This window comes from Callorhinchus milii, unplaced genomic scaffold (assembly GCF_018977255.1).
Source record: "Callorhinchus milii isolate IMCB2004 unplaced genomic scaffold, IMCB_Cmil_1.0 Scaffold5, whole genome shotgun sequence".
NCBI lineage: Eukaryota > Metazoa > Chordata > Chondrichthyes > Chimaeriformes > Callorhinchidae > Callorhinchus > Callorhinchus milii.
In genome coordinates this window covers 14,628,023-14,653,405 of record NW_024704746.1, presented here as the reverse complement: position 1 = coordinate 14,653,405, position 25,383 = coordinate 14,628,023, and the positions used below count along the sequence as shown (strand labels likewise).

At 38.7% G+C, this 25,383-nt stretch overlaps 1 protein-coding gene across 2 annotated transcripts; it reads right to left on the bottom strand.

Annotated features, from left to right (window-relative positions):
- Nucleotides 1-352: 352 nt before the first annotated feature.
- On the bottom strand, nucleotides 353-25,383 carry olfm3a (olfactomedin 3a). Of its 2 annotated transcripts, XM_042335409.1 has the most exons (7): nucleotides 6,296-6,443; nucleotides 5,397-5,418; nucleotides 4,702-4,837; nucleotides 4,086-4,241; nucleotides 2,453-2,672; nucleotides 2,096-2,202; nucleotides 353-1,673 (listed from the first exon to the last, which is right to left on the bottom strand). In XM_042335409.1, exons 1-7 carry the CDS (start codon nucleotides 6,441-6,443, stop codon nucleotides 996-998), a joined length of 1,467 nt encoding a protein of 488 aa, XP_042191343.1. In that variant the 3' UTR covers nucleotides 353-995. The 2 variants fall into 2 exon arrangements, with proteins under 2 accessions (XP_042191343.1, XP_042191344.1); XM_042335410.1 differs by lacking the exons at nucleotides 5,397-5,418; nucleotides 6,296-6,443 and adding an exon at nucleotides 25,053-25,383 and having other exon boundaries at nucleotides 4,702-4,845.

Genomic DNA, 25,383 nt, shown 5'->3' with positions numbered 1-25,383 from the left:
GTCAACTAAAAAAAAATGTATTGTAAAATTAAGCCATTCACTAATAGAAGCAATTTGATACTATAATATTGTAATGAGATCCATACCAAGCTCATTGAAGTCTCGCATGCATTATTGAATTTTGTGTCAGAGTAAGAATAAAATAGTGTAAAGTATGGATAATAGAAGTTTGTAGAATTCATATATTTCTCAAACTCCTCGTAAGTTGCGGTATCATTGCCAAGAACTTGCACTCGGAATCTAAACACAGTAATGAATATATTGTTTCTTTTCCCCCATACTCATAGACATTAAGACAGATGTCAATGAATACTAATACAAATTTGTAAAAAAAAACTGAAATAAGTCTCAGAGAACAAGAGAAGAAATTCATTTACACAATGGGTATTGTAATGGTCATTTACATTGATGTAAAAAAAGCAAGATAAAGTTGAATGCACAATGCCTTTAAACACACTGACAGATTCAGACAATGTGAAATGTATAGATTCCATTAAGTCCAATCAAATAAAAATGGTAGCACCAGAACGAATAAAGAATACACTAGATCTAAATGCAATTTATTATCACAGAGCTAATTACCACAAAACACACCTTACTGTGTTTGTAAAGTTATACAAAAGTTGATTTATATATAAGAAAGCCTTTTTACCTTTTTAAGGACAAAACCAAAGATCACAGACATTCATGCAGCTAAGCTACCAGATGCTTCTGGTATAGAATAAGGCAAATTGACTGTTTTCATCTCTGCAGTTTGGCGATGTTGAAAGAGTTTATCACTTCATGTTACATTTAAACACGAGTCTAGAGTATAAAGATTTCAATTATAGGCATGTTAATTTTACTATGGACTCAGATGTATTTAAAGAATAATGTTAAAAACATCTTCTCTGAGAACTTTAGCAAGAACGTTCACACTGAATAGAAACAGCATTGTATCTGAACCATTAACAAGTGATTCATAGTTACTACTCCACAGCAAGAAATCTCGGGGCTTATAGCTCGTCCTCAGTCTTAATGACATGAAACAATGTCACATTAAACAGCACTTGGTGGCCATTGTTCCACGCGTACAGCATTCTGTCTCTTGCGTTGTAATCGAGCATTGATATATGAAAGTATTGATTATGGAACGGAATGTCTGTGTATTCGTAGGCTGATGTCTTTGTAGAGTAGGCAAAGTAGACCTTGGCACCAGTTAAATGGGAGTTTGTAACGTACAGGGTTCCGCAGATCATGAAGGATTCTCCAGCACTGCGTTTAGGATATCCAGTGTTCCAGCTTTTCAGTACCTCTAATGTCTGTGCGTCCATCTTACTGATTACAATGTTGCCAGCATTCTGATTGGTAGCATACACTGCCCACAGTCCATTTTCATCTGCCATTAAGTCGATGTCTGAGAATCCACCCCAGGTATATGGATAAATGTTATTGAAGCCGGCATATTCTAAGCTTCGCTGAGCTACAACAGACCCGGTGTCAAAATTGTATTTGATGATGATGTTGCTCTGATATTTGTTAAAATAGAGAGAGCCATTGTAGACAACATGGTTAGTTCCAGCCCATGGATAAGGCAGCCGATACAATCTGTAATCCTCTCCACTTATAAAGTCTTTCATAGATTTGTACTCACGCACAACTTTGCTGCTTGTGTAACCATCCATGTACCAGACCTTTAAAGATAAATATACAACTTGAGTAACCATTCAATCATTAAATATAAATATATCAAAAGCTTCACAGAGAAATAATTACTCTACTGGCGAGGATGAGCATGCGTTCAAAACCCATAATGTGAATGACAGAGGTGTCAATGAATAATGTGGGAATTATCATTGTGAAATAATCCTTTAAAATAAGAATCTTTTGATTGCTATATCTGTAGTCTCTAATAATAGTCAGTGTTGGATAATCCAAATGTTGCAAGGTTTAACTATGTGTACCCTGCAGATCTATTAATACATTAGTTATTTGAATTTTTTGAAAAGAAAATATATCTAGATCTTCAGGTGAAATCAGTAGTATTTTGAAAACAAGTGTGCATGTAGCAACATTACTCTGGAATAAAACATCATCACAATCTCATCACATATACCTTATTATCTCTTTCTGTTGCAATAGGGTCTGTCATCCATGCTCCAAATCTGGTTCCTGAAGTTTTGACTGTGACTGGAACACTGATCTTCATTAACTTTCCACATGCTGAAATCATTCAAAAATATTATGATTGTATAAATAAATGTTATCTTATTAGAGTTTTTTTTGTAGAATATGAATTTAGTTTAATTCATATTGTACAAGGCAGATCTTAATACAGTCATTAAAAGCAGGTGTAAATTATTGGTTGTACTTGCAATATCACTCATTAAATGTAACTATTAAATATGGCTAAGAAATATCTCAGAATTGAACAAATGGTTCAAATGAATGACTTCAATAATTGTGAACTTACATAGTTTTTTCATGCAGTCGTGCAGTCTGGTCTCTAGATTTAGAACTCTCTGTTGAAGTTCCTCATAGTCATAAGCTCCAATTTCTTCCTGAATTCCAGTAAGAACCGCTGATAGATTTCTGACTTCTTCTTTAAACTGTATGATTAACTTAGCATCTGTTTTATACTGCTCCAGAACTGGGATAAGTGGTAAAAGTTCATCCATTTTTTCTTTCAGCTCCTGAAAAATCCACACACAAGACTTCAGATTACTTCTACAAAGATTTAATAATATAACAATTCTTCCATTTGCATTTAAATTGATGTGGGTTTAGATTAAGATGAAAGCCATTTGAAGAAAGGCTGTCATTTGAGCTAAACTAGTTTATGGTTGTTCAAAAACAAATTATTAGGACCTTGATTCATGTCCAATAACTGCTTCTAAAATTGCAGCATTTGTAGTCTCATGAAAACGCAGGTGTGATGGTGCCTTACTTTAATAATTGGTTTGCAAAAGACATTATTCATTGATCTGAAAGTTCTGAAGCATTGATAGATACATATGGGCACTGTCTTTCAAAATACTGGATGGTTTGTTTGAGGTCTGTCAATCTCCTAGCCCGCTCACTGTCTTCCAAGACAATGTGCAAATATATTGTGGCAAGCAAAGCAAAATTCAAATCTATGATAGTTATAATTTAATTACAACTGAAAAAAAAAGTTTCAAAGAGAATTTTCATTATCATTAACATTTTCAATCTCAATTGTATTTTAATTTCTTTCAACATGTATTGAACATTTTATATCAGCGTCTTTGTCTGAATTTTAAATGATGATTTTAATACATAATTATTGTCATGTGTACTTTGTGAATCTCAATTTAATAGAGTATCAGGTTTAAGCATTAAATTAACTTCATTTGCATGTATTTTAATCTTCGGCATTCTAAATATGGTAGCTATGATCAGGGCATGACATTGAGATAGAAATTCCACTTGGAGCTAGACTTGCTCTATTAACATAGCATTTCAGCACATTCCAAATTTGACAAATACATCCTTAATTTTGAAGCCAGTTTTCAATTATTTTAAGAACTGCAGATAAACGATTTTGGAGTTGAGACTAAATTCAACAATCTGCCAAATTCTAGATGTTCTAAAATCCTATATGTCTCGATTAAATCTAGACCCAGATGGTATTTTATCTCAGTTGTATGTTAATCATACCCCTGATGCTAGCCTAATAGACTATCAACCTTAAAGATTATTGTTGCAATTAGACCATTAGATCACTTCCACGTATTATATATTTGTTCCAGATACATGTTATTATCATGTTGAATGCAGAAGTTTTTTTTAAGCCAAATTTTAAATCTAAGTACGAGAAGTGTGGACTGCTGTGAAAGGTAAAAATGACCTTGTTATTGTTACTGACTATTTAACATAAATTTAATCAGAGACTGCTGCAAATATTAAACAAATCCTTATATAAGAAGGAACATGATATGTGCCAATGTAAACCAAACTTGTTTTTCAATAGATTTTCAAGACTATGCAACACTTTTTTCAAAAATAATATTTTGCAATTCCTGATAAATTTATTTTTACTTTTTTTGCTAATGTCAAGTTACCCAAAGCAGGCTAAACAGACCTACTTGAAAATGTTTAGTTAGGAGTGTTTTCCGATCATCTTCAATTTGCCGAAACTTAGCCTTCAGTCCTTTCATTTGTGTTTCCATTTTCAATACATACTGAAAATCTCTCTGGGTTCGCAGATTCAACACTTCAATGGACTGAGACATATTCTGAACCTTTTTACAAAAAAAAGCTACAATAGATTATTTCCTTAAAACATAAGCAAGAATCTGGGAAAACACAAAAGAATCTTTTGGTTCAGTATAGCCATTTTTCATATAAAATATGAACTGTGATCAATAGAAATTAATTTACTGGGATAACATGCAATTTGATCAACACTAGAAATTACAATCACTAAAATTATATGGTCCAACTTAGAAAATGGATATTAAAACGAACTTAATGGAACAGCATTATTTATGTCCTGCCTGAATCTGTTGCCAATGCATTTTTTAAAATCATTTGATTACATTTCATCAATTTATTAATATGAATTATCTTAATTACAAGTAAATGTTATTATGAAATGCTGTATGGATTCTGAAATCCACTTGTTTTTTTCCTCCTTTCTTTGATTCAGCTCTAACAGTATTGATATATACTGAAAATCATGCTTTTATAACATAAAAATACCTTTTCAAGTAACTGTCGAAGTTGTCTACTTCGTGCATCTTTTGAACACAGGTTTTGTTCAGGTGCCACCACCGTACAAATGCATCTACCATCTGGATCCTGAGCTGAGCTGTAAACTTGCCAGCCTTCTTTCGGACTAATGGTCTATAGAAATCCAAAGAGATGCATTGTAAAAAGTGATTTCTTTAAATCACTAATCAAAATCAATTATCTTGTATTAATAATTACGATGTATGCATTAACCTTTTGTTTCTAACTATCAGCATAGTTGAAATTCCCATTTGGCAGAAAAAACCCACCTCCCCTAAATAAACACACAAGCTTTTGCTGATATCCAATGCTCCAAATTAGTTGTTCATTCATCTCATGGCTGTTTGTCCAGTCTTCTTGGTGTATGTTGGTATCATACTTCTGGGTAACAGTCACTTCTGGGTCAGAAGATTATATGTTAAAGACCCACTATGCCCGAGTCTAGGCTGACACTCCAATGCAGTGCTGGGAGCATTGCATCACTCAAAGTGCTATCCTTCAGATGAAATATTAAACCAAGGACCCATCTGCCTGATCATTCAAGATCCCATGGATGTTTGAAAAGAGAAGGGAGCTTCTCCTGGTGTCCTAGCCAACAATCCCCATCCCCCCCCCATCCCAGCCCCAACAACATTGGTAATTTACTTTACGGCTCCTTATGTGACCTTGCTGGGTGCAAGTTGGTTGCTGTATTTGCCTACAACAAAGGCCACTACACTTTACAGTATATTCTGTGAAGTGCTTTGAAACATCCCCCTGACACGAAGGTGTTATATCACAATTTAGGATTATTATTAAATCGCAGATGTGGCCTGTTGCATTCTCCAGCATGGCTGGTTCAACAACGACCGAATAACAAGTATTTTAGCTTCTGTACAAAAGATGATATTTGCGGTGTTGACAAGGCTATAGAGAACCAGCAGTGTGACACATATAAAGGGTTGACATTGATGCTGATATTATTTCAACTAAGATTGTTCACAATACAACTTAACAGTCCTTCCTATGAAAAGTTTCTCATGTATATATATATATAGGACAAACTTACATTTATTTTAAATATTTGCACAAACATGCAGATCATTTGCAGAAATATTTATGCATTTTCTTCTAACATTCAGCACCCTGGATAGTTACATTCTATCACCAGTAATGAAAATCTACCTGGAGGGTAAAGCAAGAAATAACATGTTTCCAGCAGTCAAAATCAAATATTCACAAGGTCCCTAGAAATAATTGCTTTACGCGATATTCTCGACGAGTGAAATTGAAAAAGCTAACACACTGACACAAGGACAAATACAAACTCACTCCATTCAAATGAAATGCAAATCCGACAGAAGGATTTTTTCTCCAAACTAATAACTCCAAGAAAGTCTGCAGGACGACACTTGTTCAATTAAAAATTTAGGAGCTTGACTAAGAAGTATTGCAAACCTCGTTTAATCAAACGCCTGAAAAAGATAGTTACTTGTCAGGTGGATCGTGTACTGGACGTCAACTAATTTTGTCTTCTAAGAGATTGAAAGGCATTTAACTAGTTAAGGAGATGAGCATGTTATACTTACCAGTCTATCTGGTGTGCTGCCTCCCATGCTGGAGGATTGGGTGGTGTTTATACCTACCAGGCTTGGCAGAGTTTGGGACATCCAGTTGGAGATCATTGCCATAGTGCTAAGAACTATGCCAATTTTTAACAGTGAAGGACTCATCGCTGTCGAAGTCATGGGTTTTCATAGTGAATGATCATCGCTCCTGTCCTGTCTGATAGCAGCAGGCGTGACTGGTCAGATACTGTCACTGGGCAACATTGAGGACCCAAATCCTTCACAGCAACATCCTTTGGAGGAGAGAAGACCGCTCCAATGCTATCTAATCTGATTGCGAGGCATAGCAATGATCCTCGTGTGCGCTGATTGTGTTATTTCTCGACACCTCCATTTGTTTATCCTGGTGTTTTTATTGGAGAAAATCGTAAGATTCCCCGGAGCAGCGATTAAAGGATTAGAATCCGTGACTGAAGATAAGTGGTTCTCAAATTACTCTATTCCAGATGATAAGCGCAATAGCCAAGCAGGGGGATGTCGTGGGACAGTTAGATCCAATCAAGTGCTTCATGGCAATTAAGTCAGTTTTGCTACATTGCTGATTGATGTTTTTTCCATAAATTTGAGTGTGGATTACCTTAAGTAGGTGTTTCATTTCATTCTGGTTGAGAGCCTGTGATATGCTTGGTGTGTGTGTGCGTGTGTGTGTTTGGGGTTGGGGAGAGATGTGTGTGTGTGTATGCAAGACAGGAGACGACACTGAAGCCTTCCTCAGAATGAGAGGTGATTTATTGCCAAGGAACACTGGTGATTAAACATAGGCATGAAGTTGACGTGGATATTTATAAAGCATTATTTTGTTCTCTGGATTTATTTTATTGGATCTAATTTATTTTAGTTGCTGCACAAATTATTTTATAGCCTATTTGGTCTTCAAGACGAACACTAAACAAGATATCAATGAATTATCAGTGAATTTATGTTTTTTCTTAAAAAAATCAGATTACATAAAGATTAATAGCAAGTCACACATCCCTACTGTTTCCCTAGCATAGAAAGGCACTGAACAATCTGTTCATGGTTCCAGTATCTTCAGTGTTATCTGATGAAGAACCTAAGATATAATTGGGCAATGGAAATCCTTGGGGATAATCTAATTGGCAGTTAACTCTAAATTGGGCCATAGGAAGGTGTCATGAAGATTGAGCAGAAAGTTAAACTATTGTCTGGATATTCCTGTGCCATCAGTAACAACTTGCATTTATATAGCACCAGTCAAGTAGGATAACATTTTGGTGTCTTCACAAAGACCGTGTTGAATGTTGAACAAGTGAGAGGAAAGGTCACCAAAGGTGCTAATAATTGCAAATTTGTCAGTGGATAGAATCCTGGTAAATAATCTATTACTGACACAGGAACAGATTCACATACAGTAATTCAAACTCATCTCTAGATTTTTACTGTTTTTCCAATGTCAGCCGAGAAAGGTCAAGGGGTACACTTGTCATTTCTTTAAATGACACCATTTGTAATCTATGGGAGTCCTTTACTCAATTGCACCTAAATCCAACCATGTGTTCTAATGTACTTCTGGAATGCAAAAAAAATCCTTTTGTGGAACTCAGGCTTCCAATCCTCTTTAACACTGTCGGTATGTTCCTTCCCTAAATACCAGCTGAAAATGTGATGCAATTATATTTCTGTATTGGTTATGGTCAGTAACACAGCTAGATGGCATCTGGAGACAATGGTAATAAGTACTTGTCTCACAATCTAGAAATATGTTCATTGGAAAAATGAAACAGCCTTGCTGGTCTGCCAGCAGACACAGCAGATTTCCCATAGCTCTTCCTCCAATAGCCCTGATAATGGAAGTAATGATTAACTGCACTTAATTATCTATGTTCAAGGGACTGTTTCAGGTATCAACCAAGATTTTGCTAAAAAAGGAGAAGCAAAGTGAAGTCAAACTAAATCCCTAAGGGACTGATAAGAAGACAATTGTCCATTTATCATGACTTGATGTTTGTATCTTATGGAAAAGTCATGTACCTTATTGAACAGCTCACAAAATACACAACAAGAGTTCTTCAATGAGACAATTCTGGAATATCTGGTTAAAGCACCACATATATAACTTGATGCTGAGTAATTTCATGAACTATACGATTTACAGGGACATAAGACTACCTCCATGAAACCCACCACCTGCTGCCTCGACCCCCTCCCCACCAACTTACTGGTCACACAGATCCCCCTCCTCTGCCCACTACTGGCTGACATCATCAACCAGCCCCTCTCCTCCGAATCAGTCCCTGCCCCCCTCAAAACTGCTGTCATCAGCCCCCCTCCTCAAAAAACCTTCCCTAGATCCCTCAAACTCAAGCCATTACCGCCCTATTTCTAACCTGCCCTTCCTCTCAAAAGTTCTACAACGCGTTGTTTCCAACCAACTTCACGCACACCTCCCTCCCACTCCCTCTTCAAACCCCTCCAATCTGGTTTCTGCTCTGCCCACAGTACAGAGATTGCGCTTGTGAAAGTCACGAACGACATCCTCTCTATCTGTGACCAGGGCTCCCTCTGCCTTCTTGTCCTCCTGGACCTCTCCGCGGCGTTCGACACAGTCGATCACGCCATCCTCCCCCACAGCCTTTCCTCCGTCATCCACCTCAGTGGGACCGCACTTGCCTGGTTCGAGTCCTACCTCACAAACCGCTAGCAGTACATCTGCACAAACGGCTTCTCCTCCCGCTCTCACCCGGTCACCTGCGGGATACCCCAAGGATCCATCCTTGGCCCCCTCCTCTTTCTGATTTACATGCTCCCTCTTGGGGATGTCATCCACAGACATGGGGTACATTTCCACATGTATGCGGACGACACCCAACTCTATTTTTACACCTCTCTTTGCGATCCCCAGTCCCCTGATGTTCTGTCAGCCTGCCTGTCAGATCTCAGGGGCTGGATGAGCGCAAACTTCCTTCAGCTGAACGTTGACAAGACGGAAGCCATACTCTTTGGCTCTCGTCAATGTCTAAAATCTCACGGCTCTCACTTCCTCCACCTACCCGACCTCCCACTAAAACTCTCTGAACCCGTACGCAACCTAGGCATCAGGTTCGACCCCCAATTATCCTTCCTCCCCCACATCCGGTCCCTCACCAGGACCGCTTTCTTCCACCTCCGGCACATCACCCATCTCCGCCAATACCTCTCCCCAAAAGCCGCTGAAACCCTGGTCCATGCCTTTGTCACCTCTCAGCTGGACTACTCTTATGCCCTACTCGCCGGTCTCCCATCCACTACCATCCATAAAATCCAAACCATTCAAAACGCTGCCGCCCACATTCACATCCGCACCAAACTTTGCTCGCTGATCACCTCAGTCCTTGCCAGACTGCACTGGCTGCCTATCCCAGAGAGGATTTATTTCAAGATCCTCACCCTTGTATTCAAGTCCCTGCACTCCTCTGCACCCCCTACCTCTCTGGCCTCCTCTCTCCTCAAAACAGTACCCTTTGTTCCTCCGGGTCTGGCTTCCTCCTCGTCCCCCGAGTCCTCCGCTTCACCCTCAGCGGCCGTGCCTTCAGCCACTATGCCCCGAGGCTCTGGAACTGCCTTCCTCACTCCCTTCACCTCGCTCCCTCCCTTCCCATTTTCAGGTCTCTGCTGAAGACCTTTCTTTTCGACCGCGCCTTTGGTCACCTTCCTCCCCCTCCCCCTGGCTCGGCCCTGGGATCCATTACTGTAAAGCGCTCTGAGATGCCATCTGGTGTGGAGGGCGCTATATAAATCCAAGTTGTTGTTGTTGTGTTTACTTTGAAGTTTAACTGAGGATCAGATGCCAGATCGTTGTGGCTACAATATTCCACATTTTTAATCCATTCAATGTGGTTTAATACATGCATGTGAAGAAGAATTCTGAATTCCTTAATTTATCAGAAAACATATATTTATTATCTCTTGTCCTGCAGTTGTTCACTTTTCCAAACTCAAATGTCTGTTGCTCCCGTTGTCATCTGGCAAATTCCTAATTCTCGGTGTTAAATACATTAGGCACTGAACTGACTATTAAAGTAAAAGTTTACGTAAACTATAATGGGAGGGCATAACTTTCTTCCACCAGGGGTATGATCATTTCTCCACCCACACATTGGCTTATATCACTGCAGTTTCTTTTAAATCAGAATAAAATACAATATATATATTTTCTACAGTTGGAGAACTTAGTGTTGTTTTACTCCTGTATACAGTTTCAGTACTCCTGTATATACTATTTAGAATAACATCAACAGGAGCAATTAAACATGTTAAATGGTTGAGGGTTACTTTTACTGTTTCAAACATTTTAAAACCCTTGAGTCCTGAAAGTCTTTTAACATTCTTTGGTATCACAATCATCCAATTTAACTGTGTGGAGACTTAAAGACTACCCATCATTGTAGAAAAAGCTCAGCATCTTTCACACTAATAACAATGTACATTTTGAAAATTAGACCTCTGTGTGCTTTTTAACTAATAGAATTGAGTTGTGAAATTTAAGAAAATGCAGAAATTGTCAAGTTCAGCCTAATCTACTCTCTAGATAGTCATTACAAGAACTATTTAAAACTTTGTCAAAACATAGAAGTTTAAAAGTTATTAGGCTTTGTGACCAGCCTGGTGCATTAAACCCTCAATCATATTCTCCCACAAGTTGACCTCAGCTGCAAGCTGCTGTGATATTCAATACGTTATTATGTGCTCCAGTACCAATTCTAAATACTGACGATTGGTTAATGTATTACTAGTTTCCTTTGGAATAAACTAGAAGGAACACTACTCATTCCCACAAAATATTCGTACTGCAACAGTAATTTGTTTTTATTTCTGCCAGAAAATGCATGTTTTCCATCTACTCTTTTATTCCAGGATAATGTGAACACACTAGTGAGATTTGTTTTGAAATTGGAACCTTAAATGTTTGCCTCTCGGTTTCTCACTTAATCTCTCCTCTCCTGAAGGCAGTGACATAAGCCGGGATGCAATTTCCAAAGTTGTCAACCCTGCAGTACTCCCCCACCCCATTCCCAGGATGATTCATTCTACATAAACCTGAATTCAGACTATTTGATATTTGAGATTTCCAGCTTAGACTGTTCCGGCTCAGATGGCCACAAATACATATTTCTTTTCAAATAAGGGTCATGATGCAGAACGCTTGCTGATTCTCCAAAGCCAAGCAAAAACCATAATACTCAGTTTTTTGTTAAAAAAATATACATTTTATCTTATAACAATGAGGAGTACCTGATTTCTTACTTGCTGTCAAAGTAATGCTGTCAATTCAATTCTAATTAATGCCAAACACTTGACAGTTTACAGGTATCAGTTGAGGCTTGCTAATGAACACAGGGTGGTCTCGATGAAAGGAGTGTCCAACAATACATTGTATTTGTAAAATATACAATAATCCTTGCATTTGATAAAATGCCTTATCATGTCATTGAAATGTTTGCTTCACAGGATTTACTGTAAAGTGTAAAGTGTAGTGAATGTGCATAGCAATGTCCAACAAACAGCAATGAAATGAATGCCCAATTTTATTTGGGGAATTGATGGCTGGCACACTGGAAGAAACTCCCTTCTATTTCTGATTTAGTGTCATGGAATTTTTTACATCCACTTGAACAGGCAGAAAATACCTTTGTTTACCGTCTTATCCGAAGAATGATACTGTGCCACTAAGTCAATCACAGCATTATTTACTTTATTTGTATTCAGATGATGTTGGGTTTCATTTATGCATGCAGATAATCTTTGTACATAACAACTGACAATTAACTGATTTAAATAAAAAATGTTTCATTAGCACAAAGGTGAATTTGTTTAATCTAAACATTTGATGTATTTGGGATTTCTTATTCAAAGCAGAGTTGTGATCAAACAAAAAGTATTATTGTTTTTGAAATTCTTAATCATGGTTTATTTATTCACTTTTCAACAGCTACCAATATCAACAAATGCCCATGCTTGTTGCAGGACTTGGTGTGGTGTGAAGCCTGGATTAAATGATAAAAACAACAACAACAACAACAACAAGATTCCATTTATAGAGCGCCTTTCACGTCAGGAGGACGTCCCAAGGCGCTGCACAGTTGGGTCATGACCCGAGCAGGGGGGAAATGGTCAGGGTGAGGGGAGGGAAGGGAGGGAGAGAGGAGGGGGGAAATGGTCAGGGTGAGGGGAGGGAAGGGAGGGAGCGAGGAGGAGGAAGAGAGTCGAGAGGGGAGCTGAAGGCACGGTCAAAGAGAAAGGTTTTGAGACCGGCCTTGAAGGAGGAAAGGGAGGAAGCAAGGCGAAGGCACTGGGGGATGGAGTTCCAGAGCCTCGGGGCTGAGAGGCTGAAGGCCCGACCACCGATAGTAGGGCGGTTGGGGCGGGGGACGTGGAGCAGACCGGAGCCAGAGGAACGGAGGGTACGGGCAGGTAGGTAGGGGGATAGTAGGTTGGAGAGGTAGGAGGGAGCAAGGCCGTGAATGGCCTTGTAGGTGAGGATGAGGATCTTGAAATCAATCCTCTGGGGGATGGGGAGCCAGTGGAGGCGAGCGAGGGTAGGAGTGATGTGGTCCCGAAGCCTGGTGCGGGACAGTACACGAGCTGCAGAGTTCTGAATGACCTGCAGCTTGTGGAGGGAGGTGGCGGGAAGGCCGGCGAGGAGAGAGTTCCCATAGTCCAGCCTTGAGGTGACAAAGGCGTGAACCAGGGTTTCAGCAGCGTGAGGGGTGAGGTAGTGCCGTAATCTGGCGATATTCCGGAGGTGATGGAAGGCGGTGCCAGTTGTGGTGCGGATGTGAGGGAGAAAGGACAGCTCAGGGTCGAACAAAACGCCGAGGTTCCTGACTGGCTTTGAGAGGTGGAGAGTGCAGCCTTGGATGCTGATGGTGTCAGCGCCTGAGGTGCGGAGGCGCTGACGTGAGCCAATCAGGAGGGCCTCGGTTTTTCGCACGTTGAGCTGAAGAAAGTTGTCTCTCGTCCAGGACTCGATGTCGGACAGGCAGGCTGTCAGGACATCGGTGGTCGTGGAGTTGAGAGTAGAGGAGGAAAGGTAGAGTTGGGTGTCATCCGCATACATGTGGAAGTTAACCCCATGTTTGCGGATGATGTCACCAAGGGGGAGCATATAGAGGGTGAAGAGGAGGGGACCGAGGACAGAGCCCTGAGGGACACCACATGAGACAGTACGGGGGGTGGAGGAGAAGCCATTCGTTGAGACGAAGTGAAGACGGTGGGAAAGGTAAGAGCTAAACCATTCAAGGACAGTGCCTTGAAGGTTGAGGTGGGAGGACAAGCGGTGGAGTAGGATAGCGTGGTCGACCGTATCGAATGCTGCCGATAGGTCGAGGAGGACGAGGAGACAGAGGGAGCCCTGGTCACAGATAGTCAGGATATCATTGGTGACCTTGACCAGGGCAGTTTCTGTGCTATGAGCAGCACGGAAACCTGACTGAAGGGGTTCAAAAAGAGAATGGGTGGAGAGGAAAGAGCGCAGTTGGGAGGCGACAACTCTTTCCAAGACCTTGGAGAGAAAGGGGAGGTTGGAGATGGGCCGGTAGCTTGATAGCTGCGACGCATCAAGGGAGGGTTTTTTCAGGGTGGGCGTGATGATGGCAGTTTTTAATGGAATGGGGACAGAGCCAGAGGAGAGGGACAGGTTTATGATGTCAGTGATGTGTGGGGCAAGAAAATGGAGCTGGGAGATAAGGAGTGGAGTGGGGATGGGGTCAAGGGAGCAGGTGGTTGGTTTTAGGGATAGGATGAGTTCAGTGACAGAGGGTGGGGAAACGGGTACGAAGGTGTGTAGGGGAGGATGGGTAGGAGTCGGAGTGTGGGAGGGAAGGGGTGGGTGGTGGGTGGAAGTTGGAGGGGAAGTGACCGCGGAGCGGATTCCCTTGATCTTGGATTCAAGGAAATCCAGCATCTCCTCGCAGTGAAGGTTGGAGGAGATGACCTGCGCGGGGTGGCGGGGGGGACGGAGGAGTCGGGATGTGGTGGAAAACAGTAGCCTGGGGTTGTTCTTCGCCTCCAGGATTATCCTGGAGTAGAAGGACGACTTGGCCGAGGCTAGAGTGGAGCGGTAAATTTTGAGGAGGTCCAGCCAGATTTGTCGGTGGACCGTTAAGCCGGATTTGACAAAGGTGCGCTCAGCAGCCCGCACCTGGCATTTCAGTGAGCGGAGGTGGGTGGTGTACCAGGGGGAGGAGCGGGAGTAGGAGACAGTGCGGGAAAAAGAGATTTACTATGATTCCTTGAAACACAAATGCCAGATTATCTCAGCAAAATACTCCTGTTACATGCATTCTCAATGAGGCATCATGATTCACATTACATGAGTGGAAAACCTCAGCAATCAGCTGTATCAAAGAAAAAAGCAATGCTTTATGAGCAGACCTGGTGGGACTGAACCCATTCCACCAATGTGGTCATTAAGATAGGAAGACAGGTGTGGGAAATGAAAACAAGCCAGTTTATGATTGGTTGAAAGTGTGTTTCCTCCACAAGCAATCAGTCATACTTGGAAATATCCTTAATGGTGGGTAAAGGACTAGAGGTTTGTGGGAGTTAGGCAGAAGCTGGTCGAAGTTAAGGAGTGCTAAGAACTGCAAATTTGGTTCAGGTTGGTCAAACAGTGTTTTAAATTGTAATGAATGAATATATCTGTTTAAGGTAATCTCACTTGCTATGGACATTGGAGAATTTACAGTGGTATCTGGAAAACAAAAGTATGCACACTGTTATTTAATTATTGCTGTGAATTTATTTTTTTCCAACAAGAGGCTGGAAGGTTTTTGAGTGTACCTTTTAAATCCTCCCATTGTGGGGATGGGGCTCCAGCCTGCTTCAAGGCATTGCAGTTAAACTGTAGAGTATATGACCAATAATGATTTCTAGATTTGCCATTACCAGGCATTTAGTACCTTTTTTTTCTCCTGAACTTATATGTAAGATAGGTGTGGATGAAAAATGGCACATTGTCAAAGCCTTACTTCTTTAATGAACACAGGATATACATTCAAGACTATCCTCATTTTAATGTAACTAGATGGCTACATGTTAAATGATAAACCACTTATTGAAATATGTCTGGCAGGTGCCGAAATACTTTTTTTTTCTCTTTCACTATCAATGGAGAAGTTTGAGAGAGATGATGCCTATTCATCAAGTTTATTATTACTGTGAGGAGTTTCAAGTTTGAACACTTAAATTTTAACAAGTTTGCCTGATAATTACTAGAACCCTTGAATCACTTCTACCATTGTTTATTTTGAAAGTCAACATTTGTTTGATAGTCTATATGCATTCCTTTCTGGAAATAGCCTTTACATAATAACAATAATAATAATCCTTGCATTTCATATACGGCCTTATCATGTCTTCGAGAAGGCCATATAATGCCCTTCTGATTTACAAAGCAGGAAGTGGCAAAATGGCCCTTTTCCTTTTAAACTCTGTTGCCAGGATAAACTATCTGTCTTGATGTGGCTCCAACTGGAAAAACTTGCTGATTGCATCACAACATGGTAGAAATTATAGGAAACTTTCCAAATTCACTTTTTCCAGGTGGTGATGAATGTAGGGTTTCAGTGTGATTTATGCAGGTTGACTCCTATTTTTAAACTTTACATTTTATGGTGATTTGCATTGCAGCCTACAAGCATAGCATTAGACTTCCAGTGTCATCCCTATCAATTTCAGATAAGCCCAAGAGACTGGCAAAACCTCAAGCTGCTCTGAATAACTGACTGAACTGAGCTGAGTGTTGAAATATAATCCATGATCTTGAAATTCAGAAATATACTCTAGATTAAAAACAAATGCTGAAAATGTGTTTCTCCTTTATCTCATTTTCAGCATTTACATTTAAGTATACACTGGATGTGTGTATACAGGCACATTGTACTCTTTATATTCATCTAAAAGTATGGTTAATGCCTCACATTAGTTCCATAGAAGGTAATCAGTTACAGATTGAACCATTCTATGTTTGGGAATCTTTTTTTCTCTTTCATTCACAGGTGTTTATTTTTTTTAAAAGATACAATATGGTTATTTAATCATTGACTGAGCATATTGATAGAAACTGAGAAATACAGAATTGTTTTTCATCTAAATCAACAAATAAACACCAACTCTCTGTATGTGTGTGGTTATACCAAGACAGTTTGATATCTTCACCTCTGCCTGTTTGTGTGGGCAAAACAGTAAGTGCCAGTGGTGTTGTAACATTATGATGTCTTGCACCTCTGAGCTGACAAATAACAGATCTGGCATACAATTGCTCAAGTTTATACAAGTTCAGTGCAAGTAAAAGCTGTTACTGAGCTGGTTATTTATTGGCTTGCTACAATAAGTGGATTGAAGGCATTGCTCCTTTACCCACCTGGTGGCACAGGTTTCCTCTTCAAGAGGAACGACAATGAAATTCTCAAATGCACCTGTGACTATTGTAACAACATTTCTGATATTTGAAGGCCAGTGGCTAAGTGACAAAAGAATATGGAAGATTTTTATTTAGCAAATGTTAAACCTTGTTGTATTGCCAGTATATTTAACAAGAATACAGCGAAGAGAGCAAATTGTTCTACTTTAGGGGTTGAAGGTTATCTTTGTTTCATATTTTAAATCACTGTAGAATATTCCAAATGGGACAATGTATAATCTCTATGGGGGTTACAAAGCAGTGAACACAGATCAGAGTTGAAATGGCTTGAAGGGTGAGAACATGAAGTTTAAGCAGTTTAACAACCTAATCTCAACCCAAAAATATGTTGCTTCCTTTATAATATAAGCTAAATGGATAGATTGATTTTGCTGACCACTTTCTAGAGGACTGGTAGATAGTAGGCACTTATGATTGAATTGTTTCTTTTGAACAAAAGTGGTATTGCACCACATGATTGAACAGTATCAGATTTATTTTGCTACATAATGTAAGAGATTGTTAAAAGGAACAGTCTGCGTAAAGAGAGCCTTGCATTTCCTAGCATGTGAAATCCTAAGAGGTCTTGTAGCCAGTGTGTGTATAAGTGGCAAGGCAATGAGAACTCACAAACCCTTTTAGTGGTGGACCCTTATTCATCTCTGTCAGCTGTGCCATATATATTTTATGTCTGATCTTAATGAGGTAGCTGTTAACAAGACCTTCCTTACTGCAAAAAAACAATAGGCAAGTAATGTTTTATTGGCACAGCAGCAGAATGAACATTTGGTGTCAAAGGGAAAATGAGTATGTTCTGTCCTAATATGAAGTCTGTAAAGTATCAGTAGATTTGTTGTGACGAGCACAGCGTATTTTGAAGATATAATCCAATTTATTGCACTTCACATGTACTTTGCATTATACTTTCTCAGTAGGTATTATTAAATTAAAAAAAAGAGGTTACAAAAGAAGTTTTGTGGAATGGTGCTTCAATATTCTATACTTCCGAGGCGTCAGATACGGATCCACTCATGCAGTTCTGTAAAATTCCTGGTCAGTCTGTCAACAGGAAATGTTTAGAATTGGGTAATGGTAATTTCAGAGGCAATTCAGCTGAGGAGAACTTCAGAGCCTGGTAATTGGTTACGCTTTTGTCCTCGCATCCAAGCAGATGATGCTGAGAGTTGGTGGGCATGAGGTGATCTGAAGTGGTTTGTATGTTGCTTTAAAAGGAAGGAAATAAAAATGTGGGGAAAAGTCACTGCTGCATAAAATCGCTTATCTCATCAGATGAGCACTTCAAGCCTAATTTTTTTTAAAAAAGGGTCAACCAAGCATTCCCAGTATTTCACGCTACATCTAACACTTAATTAGACAGATTTTAATGATGACTTAATGCAGCCTTTCAACTAACACCAGTTATTTTATTTGATTATTCCACTGTGTAGTTACCTTCGGTTATTTAGTCAAATGCTCCAGTAAGTCTTAAATGTGTGGTTTGATTATCACAGTTATGTTCCTTGCATTTAAAATTCATCCAACAGTGTTTCTAAATCTCAATACTGTAATGGTCTAAGTTTGTGTGGATGTAGGAACTGAAATCCTTTTACACATTTAAACCCTGTGCATAATGCTTGAGATAATTGAGATGCATATGGCTACAGTTTCATTCAATTCCATAATGCATGATGTTTTTGAAAGCATGATGGAAGTGAACCATAAGAGGATTTTTTTTAATTGCCTTAGTGTTCTTTGGCCTTTGGTAAGTATAAGCCAGATTTGACATGTTCTTTATACGGCACAAATACTTTCATCGTATTTATTTGTTCTAGTTTAGTAGATTTTTTTCACAATCTTCAGGTAAACTACCCTCTTCAAATGGATGAGCAATGTTGTGAATTCTCCTGTGAATACTGCATGGAGTTTCAAGAGCTGCTATATTTTCCAGAAGATTGTGAAAGATTATGGTCGTGCAATGCACCATTTTTTGCAAATCAAGAGTCCCTTTTTAAAGACTCTCTTGAGAACAAACTCTATCGCAGTTAAATCAATACTACTGCTTCAAATAGTTGGAAGCATATTTTAGGAACTTTTTTTGCCATTAATAGTTATAAACAAAATGTCATGAAGCTCCTGTGGTCAATAAAAGATTAATTTGATCGATTTCTTGAAACAAAATATACTTTAAAGTGGAAGATTGTAGGCTATACAAAAAAATCTGATTTTTAAAATATATATATTGCATTATACAGCAGTAGGCCTCTTTAAGAAGTGGAAATGAGCATTCAGTAACTCAAATGGGAAAATGTGAAGTACATATTGAGTCCTTGGTTTTGAGGAATTAGTTTTGTGTGTGTGGGTGGGAGGCAGGAGGGAATCAGGGTGAACATTGTTGGTATCAGGGAGCTTTGGGCAGAGGAATGCTTTGCTACAAATAACTTGCAAGCAAAGACCACACCATTTTAAATGGGAATTAGATTGATATTTGAAAAGGAAAAATGAGACTGAGGAAGCAGTGAATTGGGATTGGATAGGTTAGCGCGAGTGAAATTGTGGGGTGAATGACCTCATCCTGTGCTGTTATTTCTCATTCTGTGATTCCGTAGTGTTAAAATTTCTGTGTAATGGGTTTTGACTTATTTCTACGCTTTATGGAATGCAACAGTATTTTGCATCAAAAAACAATAGTATTGTAAAAGGACCACAATTTAATTTACTTTTTGAAATTTCTGGAATAAGTTGCATTTTCTGAATCAGATGCATTTTTAATTTAAGCTCAAGAATTCATTTGCAAAATCAATAAATTCACAATATTCATGTATAACTGGTACAAATATAGCATTTCAAGACAACTATTCAATCAAAACTGTCGACAAGTAACTGAAATACCATGTTTAATCTTTCAGTTCTATTCTTTGTATCCAATACTATTGTATACTTTACATCTTGGTTTTCAGAAACAATGTCCAAATTTTGTTCAACATGTGATTTTTATGTTTCTATTAAACTGGCTACTTAAGGTCAATCTGCAGCATTTTCCTAAGCAATTTCTCCTGCAGAAGTGATTATGAGTTAGTAAGCAATACAAACTAATTCAAAGCAACCATGCTTCAACACTGAACAAGTGGGCTAAGATTCCTCTGCCAATTTGTTATCAATCTGAACAGGAACAGAATTAAGTTCAGACTCTGCTCCCAATGAAACCATTTTAAAATAATCCTGAATAGCGCAATTAAATGGATTACACATGTAGTTCAATTTTAAACGTTGGCAATCCCAGCTATAAATTGTACTTTTTGTTCCAGTTGCTTCATTGTAATAATTTCCATTTTAATTCTTGTATAAAACTACCAAGCAATGAAGGGAATTATCCAAAGATTCTAATGGTGGCTAAAATAGGAATAACGCAGAAACTCTCCTATGCAAGTAGATGTCTAAGTACACATAATAGCAATTTTGGGATGGAGGAACTATTATTACATTGCATGTGGATGCCACCTAGTTATAACTCTGGAGAATTACACTATATAATTTTCCAAGGCATATGTGGTTACAAACACACACTCAGTGGTATTCACTCAGAATTATTCATCAATGCTGAACAATAGAAGAAGCAGTATATAATTTCTTGAGGTGCATTCTGAATATAACAATAAAGATGTATATTTGGCATGCATGAGGAAATCATTACATTTGCTCTTGTAGTAACAATACAATTACAGGCATAGTTCCTCTTGTTCTGTACAAACCCAGCGGGAATTTTGTTTTGTTCCCCACTGTACAATTGTTCTTGAAAAAGAAGACTGCTGCTCTTTTGTGCTCTTGTCACTTGGCAACAAGCTCCAGCAACAATATATAAAAGAAACTTATCTCACACTATCAACTTGAACACTGCCTCATGAAAAGTGTTGACACATACATGAAGTGATCTTTCTGGCATGTGTTAACTGTTGAGCAAAGTGTCTCGCTTTGCTTTCAGAAAACTGCACAACTCTTAATAAAAATTAATTTCTGTGACTAAAGAGGCACTACAGCCAGAAATATTTGTTTTAAATAATTGATCACAATGCTTTAACTCTTAAAGTTCTGCAATTTGGGTATGTGATATTGCTTTAATACTGTATTCCAAGACATATGAGCCTCAACATAAAAATTAAATGTAAGAAAGCCATCCTACTCTCCCTTCATCAGCATAGAATTAGTCTCTTGTTTAATCATTTTCTTTAGTATTAAGCAAAATAACTGGGAGTTGGAAGATTGCAACTTTTCCAGCTCTTTTGCCATCCCCCACCTTCCGAAAAAAAAGTGCCATTTTCCTGATATTTTAAACGAGTCACTTGATAGATTACAAACACTATTTGGATCTTTGAATTACTATAATTGCTTCCTCATACACATAAAAATTACAGTATTCTATAGCCTTAATTTAATATTCATTATTGCTGGTGTTCAACTGGTGCAAATGGATATTATTCATAGATTCCCTTGTATTTAAATAGCCATTTACTCGGCTGAATAAGAAGCAAAAGGTATTGAGTAGCCTCCAATTATCAAAAATAATGAATAGAGAAAATGTATTAATTATTGAAACACTTTTACCTTGTGCAATCAGGCACTGGTGTTAACTGTTATGTGCATCACCATAAGGTGGCACTAAAGCAGCATAATGACAACTGATCCTCTAGTTTTGAAACATCATAAACCTACAGAGCAAGAGTAAAGCAACTCCAAATCTTCCAAATGATCTTCCAAAAGATCATTTTTTGACAGCTGAGGGTATTTTCCCACAAAAAGGTAAGAATATAGTTTACTTTAATTAGTTAATTCTTAATTGTGAGGTATAGTTGGAAATCACATTTTAAGTTGAGTCATGTTCTTGCCTTAAATTCTGCACAGAATATTGGATGTTTAATGTCCATTGAAGGTTTTGTGCTAAAGCACCAATCTCTAAATACTATCTCAAATGTGGTGTCAAAGGTCAGACTTGGCACATTTAGAAATCACTGGAAACTTAAACTTCAAGTTCCCTTTTTTCAACCCCAAATTGATTGTGTTCTTCTATAATTGTGCCGCTATATATACATGTTCTTCTGCTGAAGTTTCATTGTTGGCATGATTCTCCCTATATGCCTGATAATATAATAATAATCCTTGCAGTTGATATAATGTTTTAACACATCTTTGAGACGTTTCAAAGCGCTTCACGGAGTATACTGTAAAGTGAATTGAACCATATATTTTGTGGCATTAACATTAAACAACATAGTATGGCTTTTATTTAAACAAAAGAAACTAATGCTAAAGCAAAGTGGACATTACTCAACCGAGAGCCTGAGCAATCTTATCCTTTCCTAACACTTACACATAAACCAAACACTGATTCCTCAGCAGCATTCATGATAGCGATCAGAAACGGAAACTCTTGACTGATTTTTGCCTCTCAATCCAGATTACTGAGGCCAATTTCAATGCCCTCAATGTCACCTTGGCACAGATGAGTTAACTCAGCATGGACCAGGTATTGAACCAAAATAATTCCCTGTCTGTATCACTCAACCATCAACAAAATTACTATTGGCGTCTTTTAAATCTGAAAAGCTATTTGCTTTATTGCATCTTTATTAACATATTATCAGTAATTTATAGCCTTGGGTGTAATTTAAATTAATGCATTTTGATTCAAATGACAGAGCAGATGGACAAAAGATATTAATTTAAATCTTTTTTTAGTTGAAAGAACATTGTAGATTTTATCTTTTCTGATTCACTAATTGTTTTCCTGGTACACCCTACAATCAATTCCAAATATCCAATAAATTAATGCAGACAAACCGAATCTTTGCATCTAGTGAGTTTTACTTTGGTATTACCAAGCAATGTTTTGCATGCAATTTTTGATCAAGATCAGTGTGATTAGTACACATTTCCCAAATGTGCCAATTCATGTAATAGCTACAGTAGTTTACGAAAACATTGTTTTTAGAAAGGAAATCTTGCAGGCTAGATGCAAATGGTGTAGAAAGTTCATTTATGCCATTACTTACACTAGGTCAGCTTTGCTTTGCTCTGTCTTGATATGTGTTGACAGATAGGCTACCGAAGTATGTGTACTGAATAAAAGCTGAGCTGGTGTGCAAAACAACTAATACGATTCAAAACTCAAACGTTGCAAGTAATTTGACCAAGGATCCATCTATATGGTCAATGTATCTCAATCTAGGTAAAGGATAAAAGGTATATAGCTATCTATATACAATTGTCTTGTTGAGTGCTTGAGTAAATAACCACTAATTCCAACATACATAGGCGCAATCAGGGTACACTGTTCTTTGCCTATCTCTGCACATTGACATTTTTTGAATAATGTAGTATTCAAATATTTCCAGAAGCACATCAACCATGCCATGAAATTTGCATATCTTGGTTAAACCATGTTTTTAGCTTCAGCCAGAAAATTACTAAGCCTTCCATTCCATCTCTGTTTAGTGTACGTTTAGCTCTCCTAACCTATACTGCTATTTTTCACTTCTAATCTGTCAAACTACCAGACATCCTTTTCTATTTGTTCAAACTAGTGGAGTAAGTCCACAAATTAATGATTACCTTTGAGAATAATTTCCTTTTCTTGTCCAGATTTTTTAAGTTTTCAGATCAGTGAGTTATGTATTACAATCAGTCTTAAAATTTGCTCCAGTTGCCCAATTTTTATATAAAAAAAGCTGATGGATTGCACCTTGCCAATTCAGTCACAGATTACTCAGGCATATGGTGTTTTGGTTATGTGTCATTATCTTGATATTCAAATTCATTCATATTTTGTAGGGTTTTTTTTAAAAAAAGAAAACGTTGTAGAGCGAAAGCCACGGTTGGAAAATTTTCTTTCCAACACAACACTATGGATTTATTAACAGTGCAGGGGGGGGGGAGGGGGCTTTGAAAGGTCGATGTTAGCTTTCAGATACTCTGAGTCTAGTTATAAATCTGAATGATTTAACAAGGATGTGGACTAGTATTGGATAACGAACATTGAAATAAAATACTGAGGTTAGAGGGCATATTGGACTGTTTGTTTTACCAATCCTCTCTTTCCAGCTTGATCCTTGTAAATCCCTCCACTGAGTATCCCCCCCCACCCCCCACCCTTTGCATTTCAACTAAATAAAGGTAGGGTGGGTTTCACTGAGGTGGTCTCCTGTTTGAACTTGGAGCATTCTGTAGCATCTTCTCGAAATGTGACAGTTAACATGTTTCTGCTACAATGGTTAATCCAAGCAGTAGATATTAGATATTAGATTATTAGATAGCAATGCAAAATGTTTGTTTTGGGAGACTTGAGGGCAGGACACACGAAGCATTTCTCTAAAGGTCTCCTTTCACCAACCCAATCAGAACAATATCAGAGCACTGTGTTACCAGTGTACCAATACAGTGGATTATTTATGCCAATCACTGCACTCCCAGAGTCCACTCTATTCGCCATCTGTTTCAATGCTGCTTTATTTTTATTTTTTTAAAACAGTCCTGGGTCTTTCTTTCCTCTCCCATTCCCACCCAACCACCCCTCCAAAAAAAAAAAAAAAAAAAATACTAATAAATAAATTAGTGCTCCCTTCCCGTTGGCTTTGTTCCAATGCCAATTCAAATGCAGAATCGTTCTGGAATAATTTAACGACGCTCTGGAAATCCTAATCCCAACCCGTGCATTGCAAAACTTCATTTAAATCGCCTTTTATCCGTAACCCTCACCCACAGCAGTCGGGAGCAACTCCCACTGCCACCAGTCATTTGCAGACCAAACCTCAAGCAACTGGAGCTCACGTTTCAAACGCAACACAGCTCGTTTGAGTGCACATTTTTAGTGAAATGTTCCTAAATAATGCACATCTCTCTCCTTCCCCCCCCCCCCCCACACACACACACATCTCTTGCAAATTCTCACATCACCTGCCTGCACCACGTCCTTATTCCTAGACAAATATAGGAGGATTTATTATATATATATATGTGTGTGTGTATATATATATTATAAATATATATATATTGCACAACACGTGCAACATATACAAACACAACACATATATATATATACACACACACAATACATGCACACACATATATACACACACAACACATACAAACACACACAATCACAACACAATACACACACACAACACACATACAAACACACACAACACACATACAAACATACAAACACACACAATCACAACACACACACAACACACATATAAACACACACAATCACAACACACACAACACACAGTCCCCCCCCCCCCCCCCCCCCAGAGGTATACCTTGGATGGGTAGAATCCGAAGAGCAGGAGAGGAAGGAGAATGCTGAAGAGGTTGGACAGCGCCCGCATCCTGAGCTGCGATCAGTCGGTGCACATCCGTCACAGCCACAGTTTGGAGTCTTCGCTCAAGTCGCTTTCACTGCAGCGAAACCCTCGTCGATTTCAAAACTCCGCCACAGCCAAAGCCCTCGGAGCCCCCAAAGCGATCTCCAAACCACAGCATCCACCGTCCAGATCCTATCCCCTCACACGCAGCATCTTCACCAACTTTCCCTGGACCACTGAGCTCGCATCACCATCATCATCATCATCCCCCCACACACCCCCACAC